General features: G+C 40.6%; 1 protein-coding gene across 1 annotated transcript; it reads right to left on the bottom strand.

Annotated features, from left to right (window-relative positions):
* Positions 1-172: 172 nt before the first annotated feature.
* Positions 173-25,048, bottom strand: LOC129169144 (cilia- and flagella-associated protein 54-like). Its single transcript, XM_054755249.1, has 55 exons — positions 24,894-25,048; positions 24,525-24,630; positions 24,235-24,384; positions 23,914-24,079; positions 23,790-23,848; positions 21,796-21,939; positions 21,589-21,702; positions 21,376-21,477; positions 21,045-21,237; positions 20,358-20,456; positions 20,146-20,258; positions 19,961-20,072; positions 19,765-19,841; positions 18,377-18,496; positions 18,165-18,291; positions 17,992-18,029; positions 16,627-16,755; positions 16,371-16,548; positions 16,172-16,305; positions 15,003-15,203; positions 14,829-14,921; positions 14,575-14,763; positions 12,783-12,901; positions 12,563-12,710; positions 12,264-12,419; positions 12,079-12,201; positions 11,752-11,874; positions 11,497-11,611; positions 11,298-11,387; positions 11,096-11,222; positions 10,916-11,021; positions 9,709-9,815; positions 9,410-9,607; positions 7,806-7,975; positions 7,608-7,738; positions 7,316-7,525; positions 7,036-7,232; positions 6,354-6,489; positions 6,167-6,287; positions 5,750-6,094; positions 5,541-5,628; positions 5,207-5,377; positions 4,156-4,222; positions 3,890-4,075; positions 3,599-3,685; positions 3,407-3,526; positions 3,157-3,204; positions 1,864-2,163; positions 1,636-1,790; positions 1,449-1,560; positions 1,201-1,348; positions 908-1,062; positions 651-797; positions 432-553; positions 173-293 (listed from the first exon to the last, which is right to left on the bottom strand). Exons 1-54 carry the CDS (start codon positions 25,046-25,048, stop codon positions 440-442), a joined length of 7,419 nt encoding a protein of 2,472 aa, XP_054611224.1. The 3' UTR covers positions 173-293; positions 432-439.
* Between the last annotated feature and the right edge of the window lie 481 nt (positions 25,049-25,529).

Raw genomic sequence — 25,529 nt, 5'->3', positions numbered from 1 at the left:
CAGCGACTGGCCGTTTTGTGTTTAACTGATATGAAGCATAACTTTAAATCACTGAAATACGCATCAGCAAGGGACTGGCATTGGTAATTATGGTTTGCAGTTTTCCCTTGTCTTCATTGCATTCAGAAAAAACAACAACCATGTCATTCTTTTTTTTAAAACAATTTTATTAGCATTTTTCACAGAAATGTCAATCACAATAGTCATTTATGAAAATTAAATAATTAAGTTGATTGAAGTTTGAATATACATGATGTCACAGCATGCACAGGACAAAGAACCCAAAATATGACCTGAAAGGAAGGGTACATGAATCACATATACTGCACAAGAAACACACAAATGCCACATTTATACAAATTATATTAGAATATACAAAAAAAAATATGCATAGCTTCCAAATGTATGGTTAAACAAAATAGCAGACATACCTCGTTTGCTATGCTGTTTGATTTAACATGTGGAGGAAAGGGAGGTAAATGTTTTTGGGTCCAGGAGATGAAATACACATTTCACCATCTATAAAAACAACACTCTCACCAAAATCACACAGCTGAAACAAATAAAGAAAAAGAGTTCTGTTGAATTTTGTTTCCTATTTTAATACAGACTGGAACCGTATTTATGTGTGGTGGTGGTTATGTTTTTACCTGCTTTTGCAAAAGCTTATGTGCCAGCTTTGGAAGTTTGGCACTTTGTGTTCCTTTCAGTCTGCTAAGGAGCAAAGTGGCTCTAATTAGAGTCACATTGGATCCTGGTGGCAAGCGAGGCCATCCTGACAGGAGGCTCACGGCTTCCTTCAAACATTTATACATGGTGTTATTTTTTTGAGACTAGTTCTCATGAGAGTGTAGAGGTGTTTGCCAAAAAAAAAATTATCACGACAAGATGCTGTTTGTGTTGTTACCTGTAGCAGTGCCATGCTCTCGTCCACCCTGCCTCTCTGTGCTTTTAATTGTGCACCTTCCACCATCAGAAGGGCTTGAATGTTGACATCTCCCAAAAGAGTACAGTCGTCCAGACACTGCTTTAGCACCTGAGCTGTCTTGTCGTGAATCTTAGCTTTAAAAGGCAATAGGCCATACATGTATTTGTACACATACACATTAGTTGTAAAGAATAACATGAATAATGGGGGAACATCTACAACCTCTCATAAGAAAAGCCAGAAAGTAAAAGAAAAACTACAACCAAACAGACCTGTATGAGGAGTTGCGACATCAGAGGCCTGGGCTGCGAGGCAACGGAACAGCGCCACACGGCAACGTAGCCACAGAACACCACTGACCCGCTCACTGGCCTCAACTGCTCTGGGGCAGCCTTCATGCCGTAGGCCATCTTCAATGTCCTGTTGACAAATAAAACACAAATATCAACATGCATCCATGCATGCCTTAACACATTCTACAGTTATTAAAATATTTTTTTCCCTGAGTAAATAATGCTACCTGTTCATTTTCACTCCCAACATGTGAGGGATCAGGTCTTGATTTCTCATGATCATGCATAGGTACTTTCAAGTCCTGCAGCAGCAACAGTGATGCAACTGCCATCTCAGAACTGTTAAACATGAAACAGATATTAAGCATGATATTAAAGAAAATAGCCAGGTGAACACAAACAAGGCTGTCACACCTTAGTGCAATATGTCCTTGCTGCATGTAGAGATTGGCCTTGAGTAGATTGGCCTCGAGTTTAAATTCCAGGTTCTCAATTTCGCTACAGGAGGGAGATGGAAGCTTTTTCAATATGGATTCCAATAGGAGGTTAGCTTCTTCCAGCAGGAGGTACTAAAGGAGAGGAGATGGCGGATAAGGACAGGAAATGCAGTGAAAAGTAAAGATCTGTTAAAAAAATTCTTACCTTAACCCTTTCTGGTGTGAGATTTTCCTCTGACGCAAATACCCCCTCTTTTTTTTTTTCATTCTGCAGGACTGAGTCCTCAGAACATGTCTGGTCCTGTTTGTGTTCTTCTGTGTCTTTCGTGTAACTTAAATTAGTAAATGTTCTTTCTTGTAGACCTGGCTCAGGAGGGCTATGCACGGTGTTACTGACAGCCAGGGCGCATTGAACAATTGCAAGGTTAAATCGGAGCCTCAGTGTGGACCCGGAAAGTGCACTGACCTCTGGAGAAAGGTCACAGTTGAGAAGTTCCTCACATGCCTAAGAAAGAGTCACAAACAGAATTGTGTACAGAATTAAAACGAGGAACTATTGTTTGATGCTCATATCAGGGCGAGTTTCTGGCATAAACACTCTATGCAGTTGTTTAGAGCTAAAACCACTAGGGAGGCCATATGATCAGAAAGGCTCAAAACAATCAAGTCAATTTAGATACGCAGTGTTTATATCTTCAATAGTGGCATTTGGAGGGTTTAATTTGCTTAGTACGTAACTTATAAAATCAAACCCGAGTAAGACCAAAATGGTGGCTAGCAGAAACAAGAGAACATTGGACATGGAAAAGCGAGCACAGGATAAAGGTAACATTATGTACATTTTTCTCATTTTTTTCTCATTTTTGTCATTTCTCAGTAGTTGTGTGGTAGTTGAATTGTGTTTACTCAGTTTCAAGATTTTGCACATTTCTTATTTAGGTTAATTTGTGGGTTACACAATTCAAAACAGGCTGCATGGTGGCCTAGTGGTTAGTCTAATTGTCCATAGGTATGAATGTGAATGGTTGTTTGTTTATATGTGTCCTGTGATTGACTGGCGACCAGTCCAGGGTGTACCCCACCTCTTGCCCCAAGTCAGAGGGGACAGGCTCCAGCATAACCCTGCGACCCTAATATAAGCAGCATATAAGATGGATGGATAGACAATTTGAAACATTTAGATGTTTTATATTCAGATTACTTGTAAGGCACATTTTAAAGTTAATATTCGTATTAGTTTGGTATTTTGTTCGGGTTTGTGGTTTATTCTTTATTTAATCCTAACTAGCGCTCAGAATATTTCTTTATTGGTTCAGTTGCTATAATAGAGCTTGTTCAAATAAAGAGATTTGCAAATAATTAATTTCTTATCTATATTATGCAGCATATATGTGTATGTGTGTGTGTGTGTGTGTGTTTAGGAATAGTAGTAAGTGTCATTTGGTTGGCCACATAAAGCCTTGCTCATATCATAAAATGCATGGAGCAGAGAATGTACCTCGACATTGTCCAGGAGTGTCTTGTCGTTACGAAACATCTTCTGAGGCTGCAGAACAAGCACATTGCATTATTAGAATTGCCAAGATCAGTTAACTAAAGCCATAAGGTCAGGGTTGTAACCAAAGGTGCATCTGACAACATTAACCACATGTTATTCTCACATGACTTAAATAATAATGAATAATAAACTTAATGGGTAAGAGAAACAAAGTGTGTGTGTGTGTGTGTGAGCGTGTGCGGGGTCGTACTTGGAGGAACTCATTAGTGATGTAGCGTCCATTAGGGAGAAGAATCCCCACTCCTTGTGAGAGCTGCAGTGCATCTTTTATGGCCTCAGAGAAGAGGCACAGTTCAGCGAGAGTGCGGATCTGCAGAAACACCCCCGGAATTAAAAAAAATCCTGCAGAAGCATTGTAGAAAGGTCTAAAAAAAATGCTGACCTTTAGTATTTTGCTCTCTATATTGCGTTCAACGTCTCTGCAGACAGTCCCCACAAGATGCTGATAAAGGGCAAGCATGGGCAGAAGCTGAAATTAAATTACAAACTTTATTCAACACTATACACACTCAATGGACACATAAGTTGGAGTAAACTTGGATAATCTAATGTAATAATTTATTTGTCCCTCTAACGTGGCTAAACAACACTTGTAAAGTCAACATTTTGGATCCAGTTCATGTTGAATGTCAAGTATAGCGCAGATTGTTAACAATGACTCCTGAGTTTATACCGCTATGAAGTAGCCTGTGATGAATAGCCACTGGCAGATAAAGTTCAGGCTGGCGACAGTAGTCCCGAGGTCGGCCCTGTGATGTTCTGAGAAAAGGTCAACCCCAGGGAGTAGTTCATCTCCGATGCTGTATGAAGCATACTGGAGGTCATCGAGGGGATGAGCCAGGGAGCAGCACAGTACACACTATATGGAGAATGGATATTATACATACTTATGGTCAAAATGTTGAGACTTAAAAAAGTAATCACTCCTTGAATATTTACCTTAAAAAGGTGAGTAGATAAAAGAGAGCACATGGTTCTCTGGCTTATATCTGAAGTTAGAATATACCTGTAGATGGATGAATGAACACATAAAGCATCTCACAAAAGTGAGTACTGTACACCCTTCACATTTCAGCAACCTATTTTCTACAACATATCTTCTAAAGGTACATTACTACAGAGATTAAACTTGGCTATAGTAGTCCTAGTTAGTGTACAACATGTACAGTAGTATAGATTTATTATCTACTGAAAATGAATTCTAACATGTGCTGTGACATTTTGAAGAGCATGATCCCCTCCTTCAGAAACTGCGAAGTGGGAAGTGGGAAGTGGGAACATCCACCAGCTATGTGATGTCATCATGGAGGAGAGGAAAAGGATTCCAGTAACAACAGCTCGAGCTCTGGTGAATTCCATGCTCAAGAAGACAAAGGCACAGCTAGATAAAAATGGTGCTCACACAAAAATATGGATACCTTTTCCACAATTTGTGACTGTTCACTCTGAGGTTGGAGGGGATCATGCCCTGCTTCAGAATATCACAGTATATGTTAGAATTCATGTTTCCCCTCAATGAACCACAGCTCCCCAGCCCCAGTAGCACTTATGCTGTCCTGGACCACGACACTTCCACGATGCTTAACTGTAGGCAAGACACCATTATCTTGGTACATACTTGTGTTGCCAGCTATTTAGACAATAATGGCTATGTTGACTCATTTTCAGTGGATAGTTTATTGTCCCTTGAGACTATAAAAAAATGGTTACTGAAAATGTGAGGGGTGTACTCACTTTTTGAGATACTGTACAGTCATGCTCCAAAATTTTGAGAGTGACTTACTATTACATTTTAGTGATCCCCTCAAAAATGTGCCTGTTTTTTCAGTATATAAAAGGACACATAAAATGGTTTCTTAAAAAATACTGAGGCTGCAGAGTTATTGCAATACCAAATTTAAGTCACTCCCACAACTTTTGGCCACGACTGTAGGTTATCATAAATAAAAAAAGCACAATGCATTAAGTAATAAAAATCTGTGGAACCTACTGTGCAATCTTAGCAGCAAGCACCGCCGCCTGTAGACATCCCCAAATGCCAGCATGTTTTAAAGTTTGTTGCAGTGTGCCACCTCCAAATGTTGCCCCATCCCATTTATCTATCACCCCAGAGCTCTGTAAAGCTGCATCAACAGCTTTACTCCAGCAAGTGTGCGCCATCCTACAGGTAAAGAAAAACAAAAGAAAAAATGCAGCGCAATAATGAAAAGCTGGCAACCTCGGTAACCTAGTTTTGGCTGTGTAATTGCAGGAAAGGGGATACAATAAAGGGTTTGTTTCAAAATGCACACATTCACAGACTTGGGAGAAAACAGATTTCAGACCGTGTGTTTCCATCGTAGAAATGCAGGTTTCCCATTTCATGCAGTGCATGTACTCTGAGGGATTCTTGGCTCTTGCTCTGGAGATATTCTGGTTGAAGTTGGCAAAGAACAAAATAAGTCAACTGCCTGATCATAGTAATGGAACATCAGCTTTAAATTCATGAGGTTTTCAGCACCTTTTAGAATTTTCATTTATTTTGTGCCCTTACTTGTGGATGCAGCAAATGTAGAGATTACTTTTGGCAAGAGGTCAGGGCTGATAGGGAGATTGTAGAGACTGTCTGGAGTGATGTTGTTGTTATCGATCAGGTTCCAAGGCTGGATGTTTGGTGTGGCCGTGAGTATGGGATTGAAATCAATCTCTCCTTGTAAGCACTGCTCACTTTCAAAACTTGCTTGCGTATGGGCAAGTAGTAGCAGCAGTAATGATCGGCTATAGCGGAAAACTTGGAGACAATGCGGTACCCTTTCAAGAGATTGACGGTAAAAGTGCAGGGTGTTTTCCACATCCAGAGGAACACACACAAGGGCCCAGGAGCGCTTGATCTCTGCATCTTAAGACAAAGAAGTAAACTTAAGAAAACATTACTCCTGTAATAAAACATGCCATGCTTCAGTGCTCTAACCTATGAGCTCTGTTTTTGTAGGAGGCATGACAAGGGGAGCATTCTTGTGGCTTGGGCGCTGGACAGGATGAGGTATCCATCCACTGAGCACCTGGCAGCCTGCATAACTCTTGTATGTTACCTAAAACATAATCATGCTTTAGATTGTATGCTAAATAGCTATTACTTCAAAATGATGATGTGTTACCTCTTGGCCAGTGGCCCATTCAGTTTTAAGATGGTGTGGTTGTGGGACCCTTGGCCCTGCATTAGTATTAATTCTTTCAAGCAACTTCCTCTGGGCCAGGATCAGGAGAGGAGTTACTGTCAAGGCGTATCGGTCGCTAGGATGACAAAGGTCAGACACATATTTAGTGTCACTCTTCAGTTCAAATGTTTTGTGACCGGAAAGGCTGGTTTTGTGCCAGAATGAAGCACTATAGCAGAGGAAGTGTGAGACGGGCCTCCCCACTTGAGAAAATTAAAGGAAAACTTTTTCAAACCTGCTATGCTAACTTAAGTTTTGTCACCAAATGTGTGTCACAAAAGACTTTGCAACCTCCCAAACCGTAGTGTATGTTGATTTACATACAGACTCCATGTATCTTTTTTTCATCATCTCTGACAAAAACATTATTAGGTACACAAAAATAAGATAACAAATCTAACACTACATATACAAGAAATGTTGCTTTTACAAATACAATAATGCTAATTTTTATTTATACTGACTGAATACTGGTAGATTTGCAGACTACTGAAAAGTGCTTCTTTTTTTACAGAGATAAGTCAGAGGAGCAAAATATTAGAAGTACCCCTTAGTACAATGTAGCAAATGTACTGTAGTGCAACAAGTGTAGTGTAGTGCTTAAAGATTGACATCCATTTACCGGGTGTATGAGTTGAAAAGTAAGGCAAAGTGTGCCAGGTTTTCCCATTTGCCCCCATCGTGGAGTAGCTCAAGAGTGTGCAACACCAAAGTACGGACCCAACGCATGTCCACCTGGGTGCAGTCATCCAATGGGACTGAGAAACAAAGACTGAACTCTTCTTCCTCTTCAGTTACGCTGTCATACACACGCCACAGCTTGAGGCGACAACAAATAGGTGATTAAAATTGAATGAAACAATATTTTCTTGTACTGTAACATGCATTCACAAGCTACTTACTCCCAGTCTGCTGAGCATGTCTATAATAAGGTCTGTTGTGTGCACTAATAGAGGGGTGAAGATCTTGTGCAACTGCTCTGATGTAACCAAGAAGGGAGGTTGAAGCTGAGCAGCTGTCTGTTGTAATGCAGTAATTCTGCTGCTTTCTTCCCACACAGTGTGACAGACTTTCTGCAGAGTTGTCCAGTGACCTCCACGATGGGCCAACACCTAAAAACAAAAATCAAAGCAGTACACAAATTAAACAAAGAAAAGAGTGGATGCAATTATAGTATGTGAGAACAAACTATACCATGGCCTTCCGCAGATGTAAGGCAGCTTTCTCCAGCGAGTCCAGTAGAATTCTACAAGTGGTTTTCTGCTCCTCTAGCTGTTGAAAGGTGTCTTGGGCCTCCTCACAACTGCCCTCAGAATCATCACATGCTAAAAGAAAGCAGTGGCAACATGATGTCCTTTCTTCAAACATTCCCCATTGTGTCATCTTACCTACCTTCATTTTTATTCCACTCTTTGTTGAAAGTGTCATCTGACAGATCAGAGTCAGAAAAGTCTCTCCCGAAAGTAAGTTCAGGTTTGGGGGCTAGCTGTTCCTTTGAGTGTCTCTGCATCAGGAAACCAGAGTTGGCCAGAAAGAAACTTGATGGATTTAAGTGATTGTGTCTGAAACACATAGCACATAATTTATTAGGAGCTCTTGCACAATCCAACGAGATCTCACTTAAATGCTGTATAAAGGTGTGTACATCATACTGAGTGGTGTTACTTTTAACAAGGTAACCAACAATGAGTTATGGGAAGTAAGCAGTATGTGCCTAAGCATTGACTTCACCCAACTAAGCAGGCAGGCATGAATTTAATCGACTTATAAGCAGAAGCTCAGATTCAAATGTCCAGTGGCTGCCAACTCGATCGCTGAGCAGATCCTCATCAACAGTCGTTTCATGAATACCAACAGGGAACACATCTGATACGTCGAGCAGGAAAAAAACAAGCTATGACAAGCTCTGGGAGTCGATGGTCGTCTCTCAACACCTTTCACAGGCGACAAGCTTTCTGCGTCCATCAAATAACTGAATAGTGCAAAGGCACAGGGACATTACAACATCCCACAAGAGTTCCTTCTTCACTGTGGGCCTCAATGCTGGGATTGGATTCGTGAATTCTACTCTACCTGCCTCCAATGTCAGTCCATACCCAAAATCTGGTGCAAGCAACAATCGTTGCCCTACAAAAGCCAAACAATTGTTGTGCTATCTCACTATTCTGCCTCACCCTCGAGGTCCGAGAACGACTCCTCCTTGTCTATCTTGAACCTGTCATCGACTCCCAGTTCCCCGATGAGAAAGCAGATTTTTGCAGTTGCCACAGTACTGCACACCAGATTGTCAACAAAATTGAAGCAGCATTTGAAAAATGGAGCCATCTGGTAGACCTGACTGCCACCTACCATGGCCTCATCCTGAAACTCCTCCAAGACCGCAACCTCAGTTTATTGCCAACATCCTTTCCAACCGCAGCTTTGTCCTCACAACAAGCAACAGTCATACCAGCCGCCTTCACTGTCTCCAAATGTGCCTCAAGGTTCAGTACTGGCTCTAACGCTGTTCAACATACAGTATACATCAGTGGCCTTCCTCCCACATTCTCTCATTAGTATGGGTATGCTGACCATTTTGCTCTCCTGTACGCCAATAAAAGCTGGTCAAGTATGGAGGTAGCTCTATAGAAGCACCGATAGCACCATATCTTAAATCATGGGAGATGCATAACTACGCACAGCAAAAACCACCAACACAGCGTTCCACCTCAACAATGAGGCTTGTCGCCAGCTCACAGAGAACCTGAATGGTTTACCTTCTACCTTATGATGCCTCCTCTACCTATCTAGGTGTTCCAGTCCTTCCAAACACTATGCGACCACCAGGACAGGATCTTCCACGCAGGCCTTGGGTCACACTAAACCTGCTGCTTTCACCGGAATTCATCATCCTTGACCTGACCTTCCCCAATCTTCAAACAGTGAGCTGGCTGAAACTTTTGGAGCAGATCGAGTAGCTGTCTCATGCGCAAGAAGAAGAAGCAGTATGTGTGAACCTGGATTGCAGGGATCCTTCACGGAAATGGTGCACGTCACACTCAAATTGTGTCAGATGTGCCTGAGCGATGCAGTAGTTGAGCTGAGACCTCCACACTCTCTCTTCAGAGCACGTTTTCCTCAGTTGAAGCCTCCTCTGTTGGACTTTAAAGACAGACTTCAGTGCGGACAGCAGCCTCTCCACAGCCTGCAGCTCCCTACACCAAAAAGAATAATTACAGCAATACATTTATAATACACACGTAGACCTATTATATATATATATATATATACACTGTATACTGTATATACACTATACCTGGCAGTTCTAGCTTTCAGAAGTGCACCACGTCGAAGTTTAAACTTCCGTTTCTTTGTAGTACTTTTCTGAGATTTCCTTGTAGTGCTTTTCTGAGACAATATGTTCTGCAACAAAATAGCTTCATTTATTTATGTTCCATGGAAGAATAAAAATGTAATTGACTTGAATATAAATGAATAATTGTACAATGGAACCTCGATGTCATGTTCTGCTTTAGCTGCTGTGCTGCCGCCTATGTGCTGTCTTTAGCAGTGCACTGCTGGTCCTGCTGGGGCGGAGCCACCCGCACACACCTGAGAACAGTTATTGATCCGGCCTTCATACGCCATGCTGTGAGACTCACTCGTTGCCAGATTGTTTCCTTGGACTTCACTCGCTCACTGCTACCTCGTGTTGTGCTGTCGGTGTGATGTTAGCTTTCTGGTCCTTTGCTCTACAAGTACTCTGAGTACTTTTTCCTGCTTGGCTTCTTCCAGCAGCACCTTTTGTTTCAAGCAGCAACGTTAGCTTTACTTTCCTGCTTGGCTTTTCCAGCAGCACTTTTGTTACCTGTATTATTTTACTATTTTTTCACCTGCTAGTGTTTTCAGCAGCGCTTTTTGTTCTTTGTTGTGTGTGGCTTTGCAGTTGTACTTTGGCTTGTTTTCTGTATGTTTTTTCTTGCTCTGTTGGAGAACTATTTTTGTAATAAACTTTATATCTACATCTGTTTGTTTTTTTTTTGTCCTCTCTGCTTTGGGGTCGAACTCCACTCCTAATACTCGTCTTTCGTTATCAATGCATTTCAAAGGGTCAGACGAACACCGGAATGTACAAAAAGTATTTTAATATCAATCCAATTAATTTGTTCCAAAATATTAGCAAAAAATACAATTTTACTGTAAGAGAATAATTACAGTTGTACATATGAAAAATTGTTGTAAATGACAAATGGATGGAACTTATTGTTGATGCGGACTTCCTGTACATCCTGGTGAGATCGGCCATGCGGACAACATCTTCGTACTTTGCGATGAGTTATTTTTTTAATGCAATAGTTTTTCTCACCTTCTTTATCAAATTGCAAACAGACCAGTTTGTTATGCGCAATATTGTACAAAAACGAGGCAAAAAATCTTCAAGGAAAACTGTGGCGTACAAAAACTGAAGTTTGACTGCACGTTAATTTCAAATTCATATTATATTCAAGTCTTTGCACTTTTACCTGTGATGATGGACTGTCTATCGGGGTGGGTTCAATAGATTCTTCTTTATCACATTGACTGTTCGTTTCCAAACATTCTGTGGATGCTTCAATTACCTCATCTCTCCTGATAAAGATACACACATTAATCTACGTATTTATTTTTAGATTATACAAACCATGGCTGGAATTAATTTATACCTGGCCAGAAATGTAAATATCACTTGACCCCATTGTAGCACAAGTCCCGGGTGTCCTTCTTCCAATGCTCTCTGAAGTAGTAGTGCTGAAAACTCAATGAAATTTGAATGGCTGCTGAGATGCATCACTACGAAAAGAGCATATTCATACATGCCAGAATGTAGTATTTGATTTAAAACAGAATATGATGCATGTCACTTACCGTCTTCATAAGCTTTCTTTAGAGCGCTGCTGAAGAGCCGCTCACGCAGTACAGCAACATCCTCAGAACCAGTCAGAGAGGGTAAAACCTCTACGGTAATGAAACGTTATCGCATTATGGTATAGAATTGACTATTCTGTAATATACAGTATTTTTTAAAGAACGTTTAATAAATGTAATGAACTGTTTAGAGTATTACTATTTGTGGTGGCAGAAGCTGCTTCTATTGTGATAGTTTCTCTGTACTTCCCATATAGTTCTTTCAGCTGCGGACTTGTTTTTAGTTTGTCCTTCACTGTAGCAGAATCTTCAATCTTTGACGAACAACATACACAAAACATGAACTGTGCAACACAATACTTAGAATGTACAGTACTGTATATTAAAATTGATTTTTAAATATCAATTTTCCTTGATAATATATTTGAAAGAATAACAAAACACAAATCCTTACCGGCACAAGTTTGTTGGAAAGTCTATTGAGTCGCTCTTGGGCATCAAAGATCTCTTGGAGAAGAGCACGACCACTGTCAATCACCATGGCCGCCTTACGATGCTCCTTCGCTGCACGCAATGCCTGGCCATGGAGAATTGTTTCAGCTCAAGAACCCCAGGATACAGCTTCATTATTTAGGACTTCCAGCTTATTTGGATTTCAACAGTTTTAAGATTACAGTATATGTTGTGACCACCATGCGAGCTGGAGACGCCTTGTGACCCTTGTGAGCACAACACCTTGCCAGCCTTAGCGGTAGTAGTTCTGACAAACATGCATACGCACCTTAGATAGATAGTTGGTGATACAGGCGATCATGTGCATAAGGGACTCTACTGTGTTTCTGGACCATTTTTGTTTGAGATGAGGTCCATTCTCTTTCAAAACTGTTAAGCATTTTGTGAGCAACTGAAAAACAAAACAGTTTTGGAAATTGAATACAATATTACATTGAGAAAACATGTTCTTACCTCTATTGCAGGATCACAAGGGATCTGATGGAAGACGAATGGAACCAACAGTGCATAACAGCTTACAACGGCTTGAACGGCAAAGCTGCTGTCATTTAACCACATGGCCAAGTCCATGGCCACTAATAATCGTTCACATTCGTCAAGTCTGGCCTCCTACAAATAGAGAGACACGTAAATATTTTGTGCTTAAGAGATCTTAAACGTGTTGATAAAAATACATGTAAAAAAGCACAATATGTTCATTCGTCTCCTAATACTTAGAATAACACTGACTGTATTACAATCATCAAAATTACCTGTTTCCAGACAAAGAGTCCACGTATGCTGCCCGAGTCACAAAGGAGTGAGTGCTGCTGGATGTTGATGTCTATCCTAATGAAGATGGACGTCAGGAAGAGCTGACACAGAAGCGGAGATGAGTTTTGCAGGGCCTTCAAATGCAGCCTTCAATGGGGTAGGAGTCAAATGAGTGGAGCCAGGACCAAATGATAGATATTTATGAGTTTTTATCCTTACGCTGTTGAAGCAAGCCTATCCTGTGTGCTTTGTTGCCCACTGTCAGGTAGGGTATAATGATTCCACAATTCCTTGCAGGCTCTCTTTGCAATGGTGTATTGCTTGGTTTGGAATGCCACCTGAGAATGGAGCCAAAAAAAGTATTCAAGCTAATAGTATGATTAGTATGTTGACTGGTAAGACATACACTCCTGATCAAAATTTTAACACCATTTGAAAAATGACAAGAATTTATATTTTGCACAGTTGGACTCCAAGTAGATCTTCAAAATGCAAAAAGAAATTGGGCTGAGACAAAAAATGTTTTGAGTAAGCAATTTAGTGCAAACAACCATCCATCCATTTTCTATGCCGCTTATCCTCAATAGAGTCGTGGGGTTATGCTGGAGCCTATCCCAGCTGACTTCAGGCGAGAGGCAGGGTACACCCTGGACTGGAATCCAGTCAATCACAGGGCACATATAGACAACCATTTACACTTACATTATACCTATGGACAGTTTAGATTAAATTGTTTTTGAAATGTGGGAGGAAACCGGAGTATTCGGAGAAAACGCACACACAGGGACAACATGCAAACTCCACACAGAGATGCCCAAAGGAAGAGTCAAACCCATATCTTCCTAATCTTCTGACTGTGTGGCCAACATGCTAACCACAATCATTAAAGTGAAACAGGCTGTACATCAGCTGATCAAAAGTTTAAGACCACAGCATTTAAAAGCCAAAATGTTCACCAAAATGTGGATTAAATGTCAGGTATTTACACTGTCATACTCACTGCTGAGGTTGTAAGTAAGACAGTCATTTGAAACTTCAAAGATACTGAGGGTTATGGAACATAAAAGTCAAGTGGTAGACACAAAAAAAATTCACTGGAGAATCTGACTGGCTGTCCGTCAAGACACGGAATGATACATCCATTCATTCATCTTCTACATCGCTTATCTTCACTAGGGTCGCGGGTATGCTGGAGCCTATCCCAGCTGACTTCGGGTGAGAGGCGGGGTACACCCTGGACTGGTCGCCAGCCGATCGTAGGGCACATATAGACAAACAACCATCTCCTGACTGTGTGGCCAACATGCTAACCACTAGGCCACCGTACGGCAACACGGGACAATCCTCCGCCCCAAATGAAAATCGTTACTGGTGCCAAGTGCAGTCCAATGACCATCACACGGCATCTGTGAGAGAAGGGTTTTAAGAACAAAAAACATCTTCAAAGGCCTTGTCTCCTTCAACGCCACAAATTTGGCCATTTGGAATTTGCACAAGATCACCAAACATGGGACATTGAAAGGTGGAAGAAAGTTTTACTCTGATGAGCAAAAATGTTCCTTGACTGTCCTGATGGCTTTCAACATTACTAGAAAATGGACAAAAATGGACATCACTTCCAGACATTGGATGCCTACCATGAAGCAAAACATGGAGCAAAATTACTACTTGCCTCCTGAAAACACTGGCATCATGTGATTAACAAGAATGGCACAGCTACTCTTTATTGTGTCCTTTTTTTGAACATTTTATTTCTATTTTAGGAAGGTTTTGAGGGATTTTTTAGCTATGTTCTTAAACTTTTGATCAGCCTATTTCAGTTTAGTGTTTTTTTGCAATAAATTTGCTTACTCCATTTTTTTTGTCTCACTTCCCTTTATTCTTTTTGCATTTTTAAGCTCTACTTAAAACCTTTTTAAGATTCAACAGTGCAATTTTTCAACTGGTCTAAAAAATTTGATCAGGAGTGTATTGTATTGCAAGGAAAGCAAAGTGTCACAAAAAAACGTGCCTGTGCCAAGTGAGCCCATGTAGAGAGCAGCGACTGCGGCATGGATGCCATTAGTGGGATGCTCGTTCCTCCTATGCTGTTGCCCAGTAACTTTCCTTGACTGTTGTATGCTGCTAGAGCAAACACATACTTCTGGTTTGGTTCAAGCCCCTCCACCTTCAGCTCCCACTCACCAGAAACTGCTGGTACCTGGACATTTTTTTTAATGTAACATGGGTCTAATAATTTGACATTATGTGCAAAAAATGACATACAAAATTTCCAGTTCCTGCTAGGCTGCAGTCTCCAAGGCGAACTTTAAGGTTGATACCCTCAGCTGCATGGCCACAGAGTTGATACCAGCAAACCTTGAATTACGCAGGAAGGGATTTAATTCCGATCCGAATGCATTATGGTTAAATCGACAAAAAATGAAAAGGGAATCTTACTTGTTCCTCCATATGGTACGGAGCAGGAGCAAAGGTTAAAGAGTGGTCAGTGCGGTAGATTAAAATGGGAGGAGGCGGAGGGCTTTCCTGTTCCTCTTCCCTCACCACTTTGCCTTCATTTTCAAGTGTGTACTTCGGGTTGTTAGCGATGTACAGTTTTCTCTCTTCTATTCCTGCCTTCTCTACTAAAGTGCAGGCTTCCTGGTGGGGGTGATTTGAACAGAACACTTAAAATCCCATCTTACATCGCATTACTGCACACAGTCATCCCTCGCCACATTGCGGTTCGAATTTTGCGTCTTCACTATATCATTGTTTTTCAAAAATATATTAATTCATAAATCACGCTGTGTTGTGGTTGAAAACATTATTAGTCAGAAATAAATGCTAATTTTATGTACTTTTTGCCTAAATTAAGCATTTTCAAGCTCAAAATCAGAAATGGTTAAATGAAATAAAATACAAGCATAAGGCATTCACTGAGATTGGCTGGCGACCAGTCCAGAGTGTACCCTACCTGCCACCCAACATCAGCTGGGATAGGCTCCAGCATACCTCCGCAAACCTAATGAGGATTAAGCGGCATAGAATATAAATGAATGAAGATGCATGCAAACAGGTGACCAATGCAGTGTTCTACATTGGTATTCTACAATTCTGCATTGGTATTCTACAATGTAGTATTCTACATTGGTCACTAGGTGACCAATGTAGAATACTATGTACTGTATGTTACTGTAATGTTCAGTGCGGCACACAAGCATCAGACTTGATCGCCGGGACAATAGGCTTTTGTCGCGTCTATCGTTGCGTCTGTAATCCACTTCAAGCTAAAACTCAACTCTGAACTCCCAACGTCACTTCCTGTCTTCCACATGTACAGAACACATTTATTGCAAGCACGAGTCTTATTAAGTGGCTAAGTGTAAAGGTGACTTTGGGGGTGTTATTTTATGTTTAGAGGGCTATAATAATGTTAAAAACCGTATTTAAAAAGTTGAAAACAAGTTTTCTGTACTCTTAACTATAAAATAATTGATTTATAAATAAGGAATCCTACATCATAGAAATCCACTTGCCACAGTCAGGTCTGGAACCAATTATCCGCAATAAACGAGGGATTACTGTGTATAGCATGAAAGCATACAGTTCGAATTTGTACATACTACCTCTAGTAGACTCCTGATTTCACTGGTATCCTTTGATTTCATCCTGTCATACAACAGCAAGGCTTTCTGTGTGAGAAAAAGTGCTTTGGACACTTTGTTCTTCTTGATCTTATCCAACAGATCAGACTCTGTACCTGCAAACATAAGAAATTATAGTAATGGCAAGTGAGCACTTGTAAATGTTCCAAGTAAGGCTCACCTGAATTTAGCTGAATTAACTTGAGAGAAGCCCGATGGTGGACAATGTTCAGTTCAAGAAGAAGGTCTATTACAAGCGAGCACATTTGTGGAGACTGACAGGATCGTGACTGTTTCACATCCAATACGTCTTTTTCCTTGTCATTCATTTCATCCAGTCTATTTCCCTCCTCTCTCTTCTAAAATGACAATTGCAGCATTCAACCGTGACATAAGCAACATAGTTGATGCGGCATAATGTCACAAACGACAAGTACCAGCAGGTATGCAGTGTCAGTGACTGCAGAGCCATCTTGGGGCATCAGAGTGACCACACGCTTGACCAGAGCCTGGAGACCCTTTGCCACTACCTCACACACCTTCTGAAGAAGCTCTTTATGTGACCCCTGTAAATGCAAACATTGTACGCTTTTCTTTCTTTCTTTCTTTTTTTTTTTATTCCCCTTGTCCTGTCCAGCCATTAGGGCAGATGGTATTGTTGATCTAAATGCCCTTACGTGCTCAACAGATTTGCTCTGCCAGGGAAAAGTGAGATACACTTCCCCTGTTATACAGAATGTGTTTGACTTTGATGTTTTTTTGTTATGGAGCGGCCAGACCGGAGCAGGAGGGAATGGAGAAGAAGAGAAAAGAAAACAAAGGGGGGAGTGTGGGGATGAGGGGGACAATAAAGAGAGACAAGGACAACGGCAACAACAACAATTGCGACAACAGTAACAACAGAAACAAACAGGACTACAGCAAATGTCTGTGACACTTATAAGGACCATGACAGAAAGGACAAAATAATATCAACAACCAGAATGATAATACTGCATTGAAACAGTCATACACATTAGTAGTAATAGTAGCAATTAAATTATTAACTATGATAGTGAACAGAATGACAATAACTGTAATGTACACAATTTTAATAACTATAATCATATTGCCGACATCACCGTCACTGTAGTAAAACCAACAACATAATAACATCCTGATTAACTCAGTGAGTAATGTGGGGAAGTACGTATGTACTTTGAGTGTGGATATGTACGTGTGTACTGGTATCTCTGTATGTGTGCATGTCTCCGCGTATATACGTGTGTGTGCATGTGTGAACATGTAATTGTCACTGAGAATGCATGAAAGGAGAGGGATTGCCTTCCACCACCCAGCCATCTCCGCCCCACACAGCCAGGCTGTGCCCCACCACCAGAAAGCCACCAGGCCCAAAAGGGCAGACGGGCACTGGGGGCCACACACCAGCAGGCTCAGAGAAGCAACCAGAAAGGAGCCTGCCCGCGGCGGAAATGCCAGCCCCCCACGCTACCCCCCACCCCCAGGGAGCGGAGCCCGGCCCGCCCCGGGCCACCCCATGCCCGACCCCCGACACAGGACCCAGGGACGAAGGAGGCATGGGTGGCAGAGATGCAACACCCAGCACCTGCCCCCTCGGAGCAAACCCCTGTGCATCCCCATTTAAAAAGGAGTAAAAATGCACATTGGATGCTTTTCACCTGCAGAGATTTTAGGAGGCAATTGAAAGGTTATGCAAATAGTTGGCAGGACAAAACAATCTCAAAATCCTAGCCAAATAGGATTGAACTAAGATTCAATGCAAAAACATAATAAATAGTTACCTGAAGAAGGGAAAATGTCTTTTCACCATCACCTTTGACTTCACATGTAATTATAGAGAAAATATTGTGGTTTTAAAAGTCAAACATTACACTGAAGCATATACTGTATACTTTATGTGGCTGGTGGACAGATACTAGAGTCAGGATGACATATGCAGCCTAACAATTCTTACTGTGATCAGCTGCGCTCTCGAGCAGTAAGACCAAGCTGTGGATCATCTCTGCTGTCTTTATGCAATCAATCGTTGCCAGGTCACAGGCGAAGGCCACATTACACAGCATGGACAGACACCATGTCCACTGCATAGGTACAAAGAAAATGTGCATTAAGTAGTGGACAAATCAAATAATGTTTACATTTTTAAACAAAGCACTGAAGTGCTACCTTGTCATGGTCGTGTGTGAGCTCTGGGTTTGTCAGCTGATCCATCTGTATAACCATCTTCAGTTTCCCCCAAAGAAACAGCAAAACATCCCAAACTAGTTCTGCATCTGGCTGTGCATTCTACAAAACACACACATATGACACTTTCTCCGAACCTTCAGAGATCTTTGCAAGGATCTTATGTTCTATGTGTTATGAAAGTGTTAGTCGTAGGTGAAATGGAAATTCCATGGTTCTTATTGTTACATTATTGCGGTATCGTGATGATAAAAGTAAAATTGCAGCCTGTAAAATGATTTTCAGTGGAAGTCATTACTGATGTGCTGTTTTCCAAATATGCACACAATTTTTGCTATATAAATAATATTGATGAGTACAGAAACTTTGAAAATCCAATTTCAAAATCGAAATCCTTTGGTGTCCTCCGCCATCACATATGTTAATAAGCGTGGGAAGCTCCTTGAACGCCTTCTGTTTTGCTTCTAACACACATCTGCTACAAAGCAGCAAGCTAGGCTCCAGTTATGGGGTCACATTACTCCACATGAATAAAACGGTATTAAGTTAATAAAAAATCCTGTGGTGTCCAATTATCACGACTGTATCACAAACACATATTTCGGTGAGTGCAAGGTTTTATGTTCCTGTATTTTCGGAAAAATTAATTAGGGGAGTCCTGATCCGATATTGATATCGGGCTGATTTCAGCACAAAAAAAAAAAGGGTACGGGATTACATGCGCCTGTATCTAAAATTGCCGATATTGGCACATGGATACAAGCAGTCGATTCCAGACTCTGCCCCAGCACATCTATCCAGCAGCGGCCGAATAGAGTTCAACGTGATCACAACAGTGTGTGCTGTTGTGTAACTCTTACTGTTACACAGTAGGAGTGGTGTCAGCCGTGTGTATTTTTTGCTGAGGGCAACACTTGCACAAGTTCCCCGTGGTGGCACAGAACTGGGGAAGTTTAATACAACCAAACTCATTTGAAGCAGCGTTACAAAATTGATGACTAGCCCCTGTCAGTGGTGAGTAAAGTCGGGTTTAAACGCTTAATTGAGCACCTCGAACCTCGCTATATTACGCCTAGCTGCTACTAGATTGTGGAAGTATGTAGATTCGTGCTAATATCGGATTGATGTCGGTATCGGACGATATTCAAGGGTGCAATATTGATATTGGATCGAAAGTGGAAAAGTTACAAATACAAATAAAAAAATATTTTTTAAATAAAACATCTGCTAATTTACGGGGCTGTGAATGCTGAATCGCAAATGTGTGGGTATCTACTGTATCCACATGCTCGAGTACATCTCCATAGTTTACAGCTGAGTGCAAAAAAACATAAAAACTACAACACTTATACACTATTATATGAACTTACAGGGACAGAACCACAAACAGCCTTGTGCAGAGTCTCCGTCAGGCTTATGAGCCCATCAATGCACCACTTGTGTCTTTCTGTTGATGAACAAGACCATGTTATGATTTGAACTGAAATATCAGACAAGAGTTTGCTATAAAAACAGATATTCTTGATAAATATTTAGATGGAAGGCATAAACAATCACAATGTGTACCAATGCTGACGTCCTCTCTAAGGCGTTTTCTCTGGGAGGACTTCAGTGTGTTGAAACCATTGATTAAGGCAAGCTCGTGTTCTGCCTTCCTGAATGAAAGGCCCTCCACCGTCTGTTACACACAACCAGCATTCTTCAAGACATTTATGACACTTTTTTCGCGTGCAAAGAATGCTAGTACTCACAGACAAGATCTGCAGCATCGCTTGGGCGTGTTCAGCAAAAGGGTCTGGTTGCTTGTACTGCATCATCAACTTAATGAACCTCACGGCGGCAGTGATGGGCACTTTGTTTTCTCCTGTAGCAAGACAATGCACAATGACTTAATGGAGATAAAACAGTCAAGGATCCATTCACCGGCTATAGACTTTATTGTGTGAGACATTAAATGACATACCCGCAATAGCTATTTCCATTAGAGTTGATGTTGTGGTCAGCGCACTGAGAGGCACACAGGGATGATCGTTACGCTTTTGATCACTAGTACTAGCCACTCCTTGGAAAAAAAATACACAAACAATACAGAAAATGACATTTATAAAGGAGGCATATCAAGCAACATTTCTCACAGATTAAAACAGTTTCTAGGTGTCTCTACATGCATTGGCCAAAATACCCCACCAAGGATCAAAAGTACACTTAAAACTCCCTCTAAACAGCCATGTTCAGAGCGTCTTATCAAAGAAGGAGATTTACCCTGAAGTCAAGACATTACAGACCCCAGCCTGCACTTCCGTCAGTCTGGAGGCCCACCAGGAACTAACAAACAACCCACTTTTCTCTGATGTGATATATGTGTGATATAATGATGTGTGATGATCTGTGCATCCAACATACTTAGCTTTTGACATGATAGCGATTCCATATATTTGCTTGTGAGAATAGAAAACGGTGGCTCTTTGCAAAGCCAGCTGTCAAGTCATTGGCTTGCTAAAAAACAATTTTTTTGAAATAGGACTCTCACAGAAAAAAAAGCTTGGTTGTGCAATTTCACGCTTGATGTATAGTAGCATATTCAATGTCACTTTTCTATTATATCATTTAATGTCCAAATACCATCCCACAAGCATGTATTTGTACTGACCGGATAATATACCAATGCCTGCAGAAAAGAGTTCCAGGACCACCTCTTGCAACTCAGGTTCATCCGGTATCCTCGCCTGCAGTGGACGCATGGAGCTGTCCCACAGAGCTTCACAGATCCCCAGGAACTGGGCTGCACTGCTGTCAAAGAGGCCCATCAGCATACGCTCTGTAGCGTTACGAGGCCATGGTATCTACAGCACATATAGACCCTTATTGTTAAAATGTCAATCACTAACAAAGCCATCTTCATCAGCAGCTGTGTTGCTCTAGGTGTGAGCATAGTATACTATAAAATATGTGTATGTCTGGATTTAACAGCTTTTCTATACATTTGGAAAGTCCTTCAGGGTAGTTTTGGTCTTGATTGTAATAATATGCTTGGGTTTCCTTCTGGTCTCAAACACAGCTCGCTTGAACATCAAGGCAGCAAGCTGAAAGAAAAAAAAACCCTTTAAAAATGTTTTTTGACTGAGATTGAAGCATGTTGTAGCAAAAACGATCACAGTATTAATGCTAAATTGGAATGAAAGTTAGTCTAGTGCCTTGATAGAGGCCTCTCTATAAGCCATCTGAGTCTCTTGAGTGGCAGCACCACCACTCTGCTTCTCCTGCTCTGCAAGGTCGTTGATTCTTCCAAGGGCTCTCCTGGCAAATTCCTTTAAAAACACATATAAAATATAGCAGTAAGCAGCACTGATGGTAACTGCAGACAATTAAGGTCAGGTTGATCAAAGGTTTTTATCACTCACCTCTGCCTGCAGAGAAAGCTGGTTGGCATAGTAACAGTGGCATACGGCGCAGTAGAGTGTGACAATCCATGGAAGATGTTGGGCAGTCATGACATGGATATATGGCTCTAAACTGAGGCTTGCCCACAGAAGGTACTCAAGTGCCTTGAAGAGAACGGAATATTGATATTAGTACTGTATTAGAAAAAACATATTTCACTATTCATAACATTTGAAGGATTAGATGTAGACGTTTTTCTGACAGAAGAGAGTAATTGATTCGGTCCGTTCAAAGGTCGTCATTATAAAACATTTATGAACTGCATAGCCATAGGGTATTCAGTTGAAATTCGGAAAATTCCCCAAAGGTAACATCAAAACTAGGGCTGCCAAAAATACCGCGTTAATGGCGGTATCTAATTTATTTCATTAATTATGTTCATTTTTTTGTGTAATTAACGCATGCGCACCATAGCAAGCACGCCTCTCTGTTATGATGGCAGATGGGAGCACAGTGGAGCTTCCCCGCACAGAGTCTGACACTCTTATCACTTCTTTCTGACCTGAACACATTAACAGCAACAACAATTCCAACACCATATACTGTATGTATCTCCAACTCACACATGTCTCTAGTCCATTTATGCTGGGAACGACTCTTCCTCATTCTCATTACAAGAATCCGAGATGCATTGAGGGACACTCCAAACATCACAAAAACGGGTTTTTTAATGCGTGTGTGTGTAAATAAACAAGAAGATAAGGAAAAACATGAAGTGGATATTCTTATTTTTGGTCATACTAACACGGTTTAAAGTGTGATTCAAATGTTCTGCTACTCTTACGTAAAGAGACTTGTGCTAGACACATAGATTTTTAGACTTGTGTGGTATCTTTTAGCTTGATTGGCAAATTCAGTTCATTTGGAGCTGTTAATACCTGCAAATACAGTATATATAAAATCCTGTTGTGTCATTTATCTTTCTGTTAATTAAATATAGTAAAAATGGGCATACTTTAGACACAGTTGCTAATGGTTATCATGATTAATTAATTTAAAAACTGTCAAAAAGCAGTGAAAGCTTCTCTCAGTGTCAGACATAATGAAAATAATGCTTGTAATATGTCAATTTGTGTTCTTACCCCCAATCTTTATGCACAAATATATTCTTGTATATGTCCTTCATTGTTTTGCTGCACTGTTAGAGCCATAACCAATTTATTACACACTATTTTCCAGGCTGCTGGAAGCTAGCCAGCTAGCAAGCAAGCCTCACTATCAAGACCTCTGTGGCGCCTTGCTGGACATTCCTGCAGGTGGCTGAATTTCACATTTTCGAGTTCCAACAATGTTTTAACTTTGATTTTAGTATAAATTGTGCTTCTTGTTGCTCACTGTAAACTGGAGCGTGTTTACTTGGCTCCACTTGACGAGAGCGACAACTGGGCAGCAAAGGCCGAAATGTGGCTGGACTCCTTATGACTATAGACTATCGTAATAGCGTTTCCCGAAATACATATTTGAATCTATGAGCTATTTTTGCTCTGATTTTACATGACTTCTTCTTTGCCACCCATCCCTTTGCGGCAGGGCTGACAAGAACCAGATGTGATGTCACATGAAACCCAGCAATATGAAGAAGTTAACCACTGTGTAATGAAACTAAATAAAACTAAAATAAGGAAAAACAAATCAGCCACTGAAGATAGCCTGACCGACACGTTCTGAAGGGGGCAATAATGTCATCTAATGGCGTTTCATGATATTGCCAGAATTAATAACAAATAACGTTCAATTTCTAGTTCAAAAGCATGTGGTGGCATCACAAAAACACACTTCTGATGCTCACTGAGCTAAAGTCTCACCAGATTTGCTGAGGTATTGTTTCTCGCATGATGAACCCCAAATTTAGTTTGACTTTCCATTTAAAAAATTGGTTGAACTTCAAATTGAGCAAGTGTAGGGGCATTCGATTTCGGAGGTTAGACTGTACCACTCTACAAGCAATACCTACCTGTGAGTTATGATTTACTTTCATCAGGTAGCGGCAAATGTTGTAGATGTGCAAAGTACCTGTAAAAAACAATTTTGAGGTTTAATTTTAGGATAGAGTGGTAGCTTTTGTTGTAATAGTCTACCATTATAAATTTGCCAGCAGAGGTGCTCATGTGGCTGAAAAGCCTGCATCATTATCCTGATGAAGTTCAGCACATGCAGCAGTTTCGAAAGCCCCTTCTGGCTGAGAACCATGGGCCTTTTCTCCAACTCAAATATGCACACTGCACACCCCAGCATTGAACGAACCTAGACACGAGCACACACACACACACACACACACACACACACACACACATGCGCACGCAGACCAGCAGCCAAAAATGCACATTATCAACAATGATTCAGACTCTTTACTTAGAAGCTTGATTATAGCATGGACAAATTCACCGTGCACACTGTACCTTCAAACTAAAGATATCTTGGTCTGACTCGAAACCTTCAGGGAAGAAGCAGCTCACAAAGTGGTCCACATCTCTAATGTCACTTATACTGGTTGAGCTGAACTGAAGCAGGAGCAGACTGTAGCCTTGGGATAGAGCCAGCTGGTACAACTGCAAACGTACCAAAATCAGATAACATAAATATAACAAAAAACAATACACTGTAATAATAATACAAAAATAAAATAATATCATAAGTACATAATATAAAAATAATAAATTGATTAAATACACTGAATATACTGTTCTACCTTTGACCCAGCAAGAAAATCTCCAATCTGTAACATGCGCTGCTGGTACAATGTAGAAGGCAGACGTTGTTTATAGTTTCGCCAAATCTCTGCCAGCAATGTACTCCTTTAAAAGTTATAAAAAGAAACACATAATAATACATAAATAAAATAAATCATTACATGCAATAATATGATTACAGTGGCAAAAAGTTGCATATTTATATGTTTACACTACAAAAAGTACAGATATAGGCTGGATTAAATATCTAAAGTCAAGGTTATTTTTAATAAAAATACTTTTTTTTAAACAGGGACTAGAACAATGTCCTGGAGAATAAAGTGTAGTTAGCTAAAAAGCTAAATAAAGTAACGATATAGCTAACTTACCCTTTAGCATACGAGAAGTTGTCCTGGCTGGGCGCTGACGCTACTCGTTTAATTATTGTCATAAACGAGCTAATATCTCGCTCAAAAGACACAATAACTGGGTTTCTTTTGTCAAGTTGACCATAATAGGTAGCGGGTAATTGAACTGTGGCCATTTTATAATGATTTTAACCTGCAAAAAAGGAATCCGGAGAAAGTGATGTCACCATGGTAACGGCCAAGCGGTAACGACGCTAACTAGACTGACGTCATTGATAGTGACGTGTGTTGCGTTCCAGTGTAGGAAACAAGTCGGAATTCTTGGAGTCTGTACTGGTCTTTTTATGGAAAACAACAACCAAAATATGTGTCTTTTAAGAACTCATTAATGTCTGTGACAACATTCCCCGTGTTCTTAGTTCATAAAGCACTACAATATGATATACATTATACAAACTTAACTCTTAAAGTAGTTGACTTTTCGAAACTCATAAATGTGCCAGTATGGTCTGTAGAACAATAATGGGAACACTTTTATCAATCAGGGACTATTTTTGCTTTTATTAAGTCTTCAGAGAATCATAACACATTTATTTAAACAATGATTTAATGATGAAACAGTTGATTAATTATCATATACAGTGAGCAGGTTAAATG

The sequence above is a fragment of the Dunckerocampus dactyliophorus genome, chromosome 16 (assembly GCF_027744805.1).
Source record: "Dunckerocampus dactyliophorus isolate RoL2022-P2 chromosome 16, RoL_Ddac_1.1, whole genome shotgun sequence".
In the NCBI taxonomy this organism is placed as follows: domain Eukaryota; kingdom Metazoa; phylum Chordata; class Actinopteri; order Syngnathiformes; family Syngnathidae; genus Dunckerocampus; species Dunckerocampus dactyliophorus.
Note: the sequence above shows the minus strand (reverse complement) of the source record. Positions and strands in the feature narration are given on the sequence as shown.

What these genes read in the sequence shown, in the direction of transcription:
- LOC129169144 (XM_054755249.1), bottom strand. Translation starts at nt 25,048, where the DNA reads ATGGCCACAGTTCAATTACCCGCTACCTATTATGGTCAACTTGACAAA. An exon ending in GTTAATTCAGCTAAATTCAG is followed by an intron (nt 16,306 to 16,370) that starts GTGAGCCTTACT and finishes TTATGTTTGCAG; the next exon opens with GTACAGAGTCTGATCTGTTG. An exon ending in CAAGGACATATTGCACTAAG is followed by an intron (nt 1,561 to 1,635) that starts GTGTGACAGCCT and finishes CATGTTTAACAG; the next exon opens with TTCTGAGATGGCAGTTGCAT.